Source organism: Ranitomeya variabilis, chromosome 1 (assembly GCF_051348905.1).
Source record: "Ranitomeya variabilis isolate aRanVar5 chromosome 1, aRanVar5.hap1, whole genome shotgun sequence".
In the NCBI taxonomy this organism is placed as follows: Eukaryota; Metazoa; Chordata; class Amphibia; order Anura; family Dendrobatidae; genus Ranitomeya; species Ranitomeya variabilis.
The window spans coordinates 682,442,593-682,450,718 of record NC_135232.1 but is presented as its reverse complement, the minus strand read 5'-3'; the positions used below and the strand labels follow the sequence as shown (position 1 = coordinate 682,450,718).

The window sequence follows — 8,126 nt, the reverse complement described above, 5'->3', positions numbered from 1 at the left end:
GTCAACATTAATGAAATATGAACATTTGATGAATCTCTGTCCATACCCTTTATGTATTGGACCACTATCCCTACCCCTGCCACTGTCTTTATGGTGTTACAATAGCATTTTGGATCAGGACATGCATATGTTTTTATTGCATTGTTACATATATATCTGAATGTACATTATTATTGTGTGGTTACTTATATAAATTGTTAGTGCATTATTGTTGCATTTTGACATAAGCATGATATGTTGTGTGCATATTTCACTGCCTTGTTTGATTTATTTGCATTGTGAGACTTTGGAACTACATTTTCAGAATGCATCTGCACTTGTATCTCCTTTTCTATCATGCAGCATCTTTCAGCCAGCATCGCACAAACAGCAAGATTTCCCAGCATGCCAAATACTTTATAAAAATTGATTGCCAATTTTGGATGTGGCAAAATATATATATATAAAAAATTTCTATGAAACTGGCATGAAAGTAAGAAACTAGCAGTTCCTCAGCCTGTGAAACATTTTTGCAAGCATAGAATTTAAAACTCGGTGCATGTAATATTATACCATTGCAATGCACAAACACACCCACCATTAAATAAATATAACATTATATATATATATATATATATATATATATATATATATATATATATATATATATATATATATATATATATATTATACACACACACGTTACTTATAATGAATTGGAAGCCTCCAGCATATACTAGTATAACATCAATCTGCATAAAGTGCCTGCACCCCTGCAGTGTGTCGGATGGGTGGGATCAGGGCTGGCGGTGCCCTCCCGGAGGGGGCAGGAATGTGCCCTCTTGGAGCAGTTGATCGTTATTGACAAGGCAGCTGTGGCACCGGAACGACTGTGAAACCTGCTCCCGATTCAGCTCAGCTCATACCCAAAAGTCTGGAACAAGTGCGCAGAGGAGACCCCCAGCCCCTTCCTCCCAAAATAGGGATACTTCCCTGCAATCCTAGAAACTATTCTGCGACTTTATAGGGGGCAGGATATATGCTAATTCCTGGAAGACTTCAGGACAACCTAAGCCGCCATCCGTGCTGACAGAGATGAATAGGTGATTTCTAGCATGAAGATATCGAAACGTTGGCTACATTCTATATAGCCTCCAGAATGACCAGTGGTACACCGTAATAAGTATTGCATATTTGTCAGTGTTTGTAAATATTGATTTATTAATAACATGAATAAATATTGATTTCTCAACCTGTTAAGTGTCAACAATCTGCCCTAAGAAAAGTAGTTAAATGGCCATTTAGTACTTTCAGACAATGACAGATAAATATCCACTTCTCCCAGCACCTCTGTGTTCTCTTATCAGAGACCATTGTTCTCCTCTTATTGCCTGCCTTGCTACCAACAATACATTATTACCTTTGTTTACAAAAGCCTAATTGTTTTTAGGGAACTTTTTTTTTTCATAATTGCTTTCAAGTAAGGTGTGCAAATGAGGATTAACATAATGAGACTGGGAACTCCTTGTGCTTAATGCCTTGGTATCCTAGACCAAAGAGGGAAGAGGAAATACATGGAATTTTGCCGGAATTGTTGTGTTGTTTATTTAGTAGGAGATATTAGATAGGGCACTTATTAGTATAGCTCTAGTGCAAAAAAAATAGTATGAAGTTCTCATAAGCACACTGGCAATGGAAACATAAATACAAGATCCATAAATTCTAAAATATACAAGCATTATATATATATATATATATATATATATATATATATATATATATATATATATACAGTATATGCATACATTAAACAGATATATCATGTTTATATACTTTAGAATGTATGGTCATTGTATATCTGCAATTCTTACACACACACACACACACACTATGTAGATATGCACACTGAAGATATAGATATATATATATATATATATATATATATATATATATATATATATATACACACACACATTTTGTACACATATATACTGTTTGCACACACCATACATACACATAAATAAATATATACACACACATATTATGCATAACTTGTAGAGCTATAGACGAATCTAGATCTATATGTCTATCTATCTATCTATCTATCTATCTATCTATCTATCTATCTATCTATCCCATATCTATCTATCTCATATCTATCTATCCCATACCTCTATTTCTAACTATCTATCTATCTATCTATCTATCTATCTATCTATCTATCTATCTATCCCATATCTACCTATCCCATATCTATCTATCTCTATATCTATCTCTCCCATATGTATTATCTATCTATCTATCTATCTATCTATCTATCTATCTATCTATCTATCTATCTATCCCATATCTATCTATATATCTATCTCTATATCTACCTCTCCCATATCTATTATCTATCTATCTATCTGTCTATCTATCTATCTATCTATCTATCTATCTATCTATCTGTCTATCTATCTATCTATCTATCTATCTATCCCATATCTATCTATCTATCTATCTATCTATCTATCTATCTATCTATCTATCCCATATCTATCTCTATACCTATCTATCTATCTCTATATCTATCTACCTATCTATCCCATATCTATCTCATATCTATCTATCTCATATCTATCTCTCTCTCTATCTATCTATCTATCTATCTATCTATCTATCTATCCCATATCTATCCCATATCTATCTATCTATCTTTCTATCTATCTATCTATCTATCTATCTATCTATCTATCTATCTATCTATCTATCCCATATCTATCTCTATACCTATCTATCTATCTCTATATCTATCTACCTATCTATCCCATATCTATCTCATATCTATCTATCTCATATCTATCTATCTCTCTATCTATCTCTCTATCTATCTATCTATCTATCTATCTATCTATCTATCTATGAGAAAAAAAAGGAAAACAGCACAAAAAAACTGAAAAAAAAGTGGACTTTATTGCCCAAATGGCGTGGCAACGTTTCGGATGTAATATCCTTTCTCAAGCCTCAAGGCAATAAAGTCCACTTTTTTTCAGTTTTTTGGGCTGTTTTCCTTTTTTTACTTTTATTATTGGAAACCATTTGACTACTGGTTGGGAAAGCTTTGCATGACACTTGAGGTAATATCAGATGTTGTTGCAACTTTTTTCTATCTATCTATCTATCTATCTATCTATCTATCTATCTATCTATCTATCTATCGATATACATTTAGCCCCTATGTTCCCCATGCTGGCTCTGTCCTGTTTAATAATTCATCCCTATTCATCAGCACATGTTTTATTCATAGCAAGCATTAAGGTAATTAAATACCAACTCACCTGAACTGGACAATGACATTTTTTGATTTTTTTGTTTCCCACAGAGCTCTGCTGTTATAATTGATTTGTGCAGAGATGAGTCTTGGGTCCCCTTAGGTGATACTTGAGAAGGGTCTCATGTTGCAAGGCCCTGGCGTGTCTACCCCCCCTCCTTTCTCTCTTCCCACCCAAGGGCAGCAGCATCACCCCTGCCCTCCCCAGCCTGCGCTCCATGCTCTGCAGCCTGCCCTCCCCACCCTCCCCAGCCTGCGCTCCATGCTCTGCAGCCTGCCCTCCCCACCCTCCAGCCTGCGCTCCATGCTCTGCAGCCTGCCCCCATATGTGCAGCCAATCAGTGTGGACAGCAGTGTGGAGCTTTAAGGAGGCTTCTACCAGAAGAGTGACAAACTAGTGGCAGCTGCACGCAGCATCCCCTGCCCTGAGCAGCCGCGTCCTCTGGTGGGCTCTTCCTCCTGGATGTACCCCCTGTGCCTCACTGTCCCAGTGTATGTGGAGCTCCTGTCCCCCAGGCTTCTGGCGGGGTCTCCAGCACACTGAGCCATGTCTATGCTGCCTTCCTTCGGCTTTACCCAGGAGCAAGTAGCCTGCGTCTGCGAGGTTCTGCAACAAGGGGGGAACCTGGAGCGATTGGGCCGGTTCCTCTGGTCGCTGCCAGCCTGTGACCACCTCCACAAGAATGAGAGCGTCCTGAAGGCTAAGGCTGTGGTCGCCTTCCACAGGGGCAACTTCCGCGAACTTTACAAGATCCTGGAGAGCCACCAGTTCTCCCCACACAACCACCCCAAGCTGCAGCAGCTGTGGCTGAAGGCGCACTATGTGGAAGCGGAGAAGCTCCGGGGGAGACCTCTGGGGGCCGTGGGCAAATACCGGGTGAGGAGGAAATTCCCTCTGCCCAGAACCATCTGGGATGGTGAAGAGACAAGTTATTGCTTCAAGGAGAAGTCTCGAGGGGTCCTAAGGGAATGGTATGCTCACAACCCCTACCCCTCTCCCAGGGAGAAGAGGGAGCTGGCCGAGGCCACTGGACTCACCACCACCCAGGTCAGCAACTGGTTCAAGAACAGGAGGCAGAGGGACAGAGCGGCAGAGGCCAAGGAGAGGTAAGGCTCGCCCAGGGCAGGGGGCACCGCAGGCTTCATGTGCTGGCCCAACTCTTGGGAGAAGGTCCTGTAGGAGCAGCCTGAGCCCCCACATGCCAAGCCCGCATCTGTCCGCTAGACAAAGAGTCCCCAGCATCTCCTACTGCCACACGTGGTTTGCAGTGGGACACTGACCACTAGTCGGTCCGGCACACAGGAGGTTAAAGCAGGTCTTCTGGATGAGGAGAGCAGGGTCCTCCATGTGCCCCCAGTAACGATCTGCATCCCCCCAGCTGTAGGCGGAGGTGGCTGTGGAGGCTGGGGTGTCCTAACTTACCGCACACTCTGCCCGGCTGGCAGGCCGCTAGGCACACACCGACGATTATTATTATTATTATTATTATTATTATTATTATTATTATTATTATTATTACACCTTATCTATGGATAGAAGGTTCCACATCTGAGTGTAGAAAATACCCAGAAGACGGAAAATACAGAGAATATGCAGAACACAGAGAATATACAGAACACAGAGAATATACAGAATATAGAGAATATGCAGAATATAGAGAATCCTCTCCCCTCTGTACCAGTCTGTCATCATAAATTTATGTACTGTAAATGATATCTATAACCCTGTATGTAACCCTTTCTCATGTACAGCACCATGGAATTAATGGTGCTATATACATAAATAATAATAATAAAAAATACAGAGAATATGTAGGATACAGAGAATATACAGAGTACAGAGAATATAGAGAATATAGAGAATACAGGATACAGACAATATTCAGAGAATATGCAGAGTACATGAAATACACAGACTACAGAGAATCTACAGAGTACAGAGAATATGCAGAGAATACAGAATACAGAGAATGTAGAGTACATAGAATATACAGACTACTGAGAATATAGAGTACAGAGAATATACAGAAAACAAAGTATACAGAATACAGAGAATATGCAGAATACAGAGAATATACAAAATATAAAGTATACATAATACAGAGTACAGAAAATTTACAGAGTATACAGAACAGAGAGTACAGACAATATACAGAATTCAGACAAGAGTACAGAGAATGCACAGGATAGAGAGTATAGAGAATATACAGAATACAAAGATAACAGAACACAGAGTACAGAGAATATACAGAATACTGAGTACAGAGAGGACTGGAGAAGTCACTGCAGAGAGCTGGAGAGGAGGAATTTATGCTCTGCAAGACTATCATCACATTCAAACATTGTCACTGCTGCATTCACATTTCTACATTTTACATATCTCACTGCAATATCAGATTCTCTCCAAGTATATCGATCCCATATCTATCTATCTATCTATCTATCTATCTATCTATCTATCTATCTATCTATCTATCTATCTATCTATCTATATCTATCTATTATCGATCCCATATCTATCTATCTACTATCTATCTATTATCTATCTATGTATTATCTATATATTATCTATCTATCTATCTATCTATCTATCTATCTATCTATCTATCTATCTATCTATCTATCCCATATCTATCTATCTACTATCTATCTATTATCTATCTATTATCTATCTATGTATTATCTATCTGTCTATCATTTATCTATATATCAATCTATCTATCTATCTTACTGTCAATCACATGTTTATTAATGTATCTTAATTGATTTGGTCTAAAATATATTCCCATTTAAAATATAACACTTTTTAAGCACAAAATATTTACAGTAACAGAAGTCTGATACATATGAGCGATAGATTGACAGAGAGACAGATAGTAAGTGGCATGTATGTCTTTCCCGATAGATAGATGAAAAAATGGAGGCAGCACACCAATACAGCAAGTTATAAAAAAGATTTACTGACCTATAATAACCAAACACACATATTAGAGGACTGATCTTACCTGGGAGGCCTTGCACCCTATCATTATTATTTTTTCGCTGGTGCTGCCCCTACATTTTCTAGATAGATAATTGATAGACAGATAATATAGAAAGATAGCTAGATATGGAATAGATAGATAGATAGATAGATAGATAGATAGATAGATAGATAGATAGATAAACAAAATAGTAGAAGAGCACAGTTAGGATAGGGTGCAAAACCTCACATTTGCATACCAGTCCTTATGTATAAAAATAAAAAAAAGATTGAGGCAGCACGCCACATTACAGTTGGAAAAACGCTCTTTAATGGCCCATATGGAGACGTTTCGGTCCTAGATGTGGACCTTTCTCAAGATAGATGTTTAGTAGTGGGCAGGCGGATAAGGCTAGTTAATATATATTCATTAGATTTAAAGACACATTAATAGTTATTCTTCTACAACTTCTTATATATATTTCTTATTTTCCTTCTCCAGAGAAAACACAGAAAACAACAGCACATCCAGCAACAAACAGAACCAGTTGTCTCCGTTGGACGGAGGCAAATCTCTTATGTCCAGTTCTGAAGAAGAGTTTTCACCCCCCCAGAGTCCGGACCAGAACTCAGTCCTCCTCCTGCAGGGCAGCCTCAGCCACCCGGGGGGCTCTTCCTACACTTTGAGCGCTTTGGGGGCTTCTCAGGGCGGCCACGGCCTGGCCAGTCACCAGCATCAGCTGCAGGACTCACTTCTCGGACCTCTTACCTCCAGCTTGGTGGACCTAGGATCCTAAACTAGTGATCATCTAGGGACTGTGGTGGAGACACGCGTGGACTGCACAATGATTGTATATAGCGAGACACTTGGTGGTTTCAAAGCTCATCTCATGGTACTTAATGATATGTAAAGAGACTTTTTATATTCCTGTTGATGACAAGACCCCCCATGTCCCCCACCTTCACCGAATGCTCTTATAACCCCCTATAGCTCTTCTGCAATTAGCCAAAGCTGAGGACAGAGGCACTAGGACCCCTCCTCCTGCTGCAGAGCTCCCTGCACCTCCTCTCCATAGGATATAACACTACAGGATATTATCATTATAATTATTGTTATTATTATTGTGCTTTATTTATGAAGATCCGTTTTTTTTTTGTTTTTTTTTGGTTTTCCTCCAAAACCTAAGAAAATCCTAAATAATGGAAAAAAAAACCCACAGAAAACATCTGTGGGGGCTGAATGCTCTTCACATTGTGCGAGTTCAACAGTTTGGAGGAGGTTACGTTTACAATTTTCTTTTTTTTCACAATTTAGTGGTATAAATCGATTGCAAAGTAGTTTATAATAAAATACAGTATTAGAAAACAAAAATGAATAGCGCCTGATGTCTTTTGTCCAAAATCAGGAGTCACTGCGACATTTGAAAAATACTGCGCATATTAGGTAAAAAAAAGATTTTTTTTTCTTCAGTAAACGTCCTTGTAGACATGACAGCATGCAGATCATTTCTATAAGACAGACATGAAGCACTAACTTCAAATATCAAGGGCCTGATTTATATATATATATATATATATATATATATATATATATATATATATATATATATATAAATATATATATATATATATAAATATCTGGTGAACGGTAGTGTATGGTAGTGTAGCAGAGTCTCCTAAATATTCGCACATGTATTTATTTGTTTATTTATTTATTACATTATCACATTGGAAAAAAAAATCGAACCCAATAATGCATTTCCTTATGGAGTGATCTGTAACTGACCAAATAAAGAGTAGTGTCCTTATTAGTGGCACAATTTGCGAATATAATTTACAGAAAGGCGCAAACACTAAAACTGTCAATTTACC

At 38.3% G+C, this 8,126-nt stretch overlaps 1 protein-coding gene across 1 annotated transcript; it reads left to right on the top strand.

Moving 5' to 3' along the window:
• The first annotated feature begins 3,662 nt into the window (after positions 1–3,662).
• On the top strand, positions 3,663–7,455 carry SIX1 (SIX homeobox 1). The gene is made up of 2 exons (XM_077265491.1): positions 3,663–4,399; positions 6,757–7,455. The coding sequence occupies exons 1-2, from the start codon at positions 3,840–3,842 to the stop codon at positions 7,049–7,051; spliced, it is 855 nt and encodes a 284-aa protein (XP_077121606.1). The 5' UTR covers positions 3,663–3,839; the 3' UTR covers positions 7,052–7,455.
• The last annotated feature ends 671 nt before the right edge of the window (positions 7,456–8,126 follow it).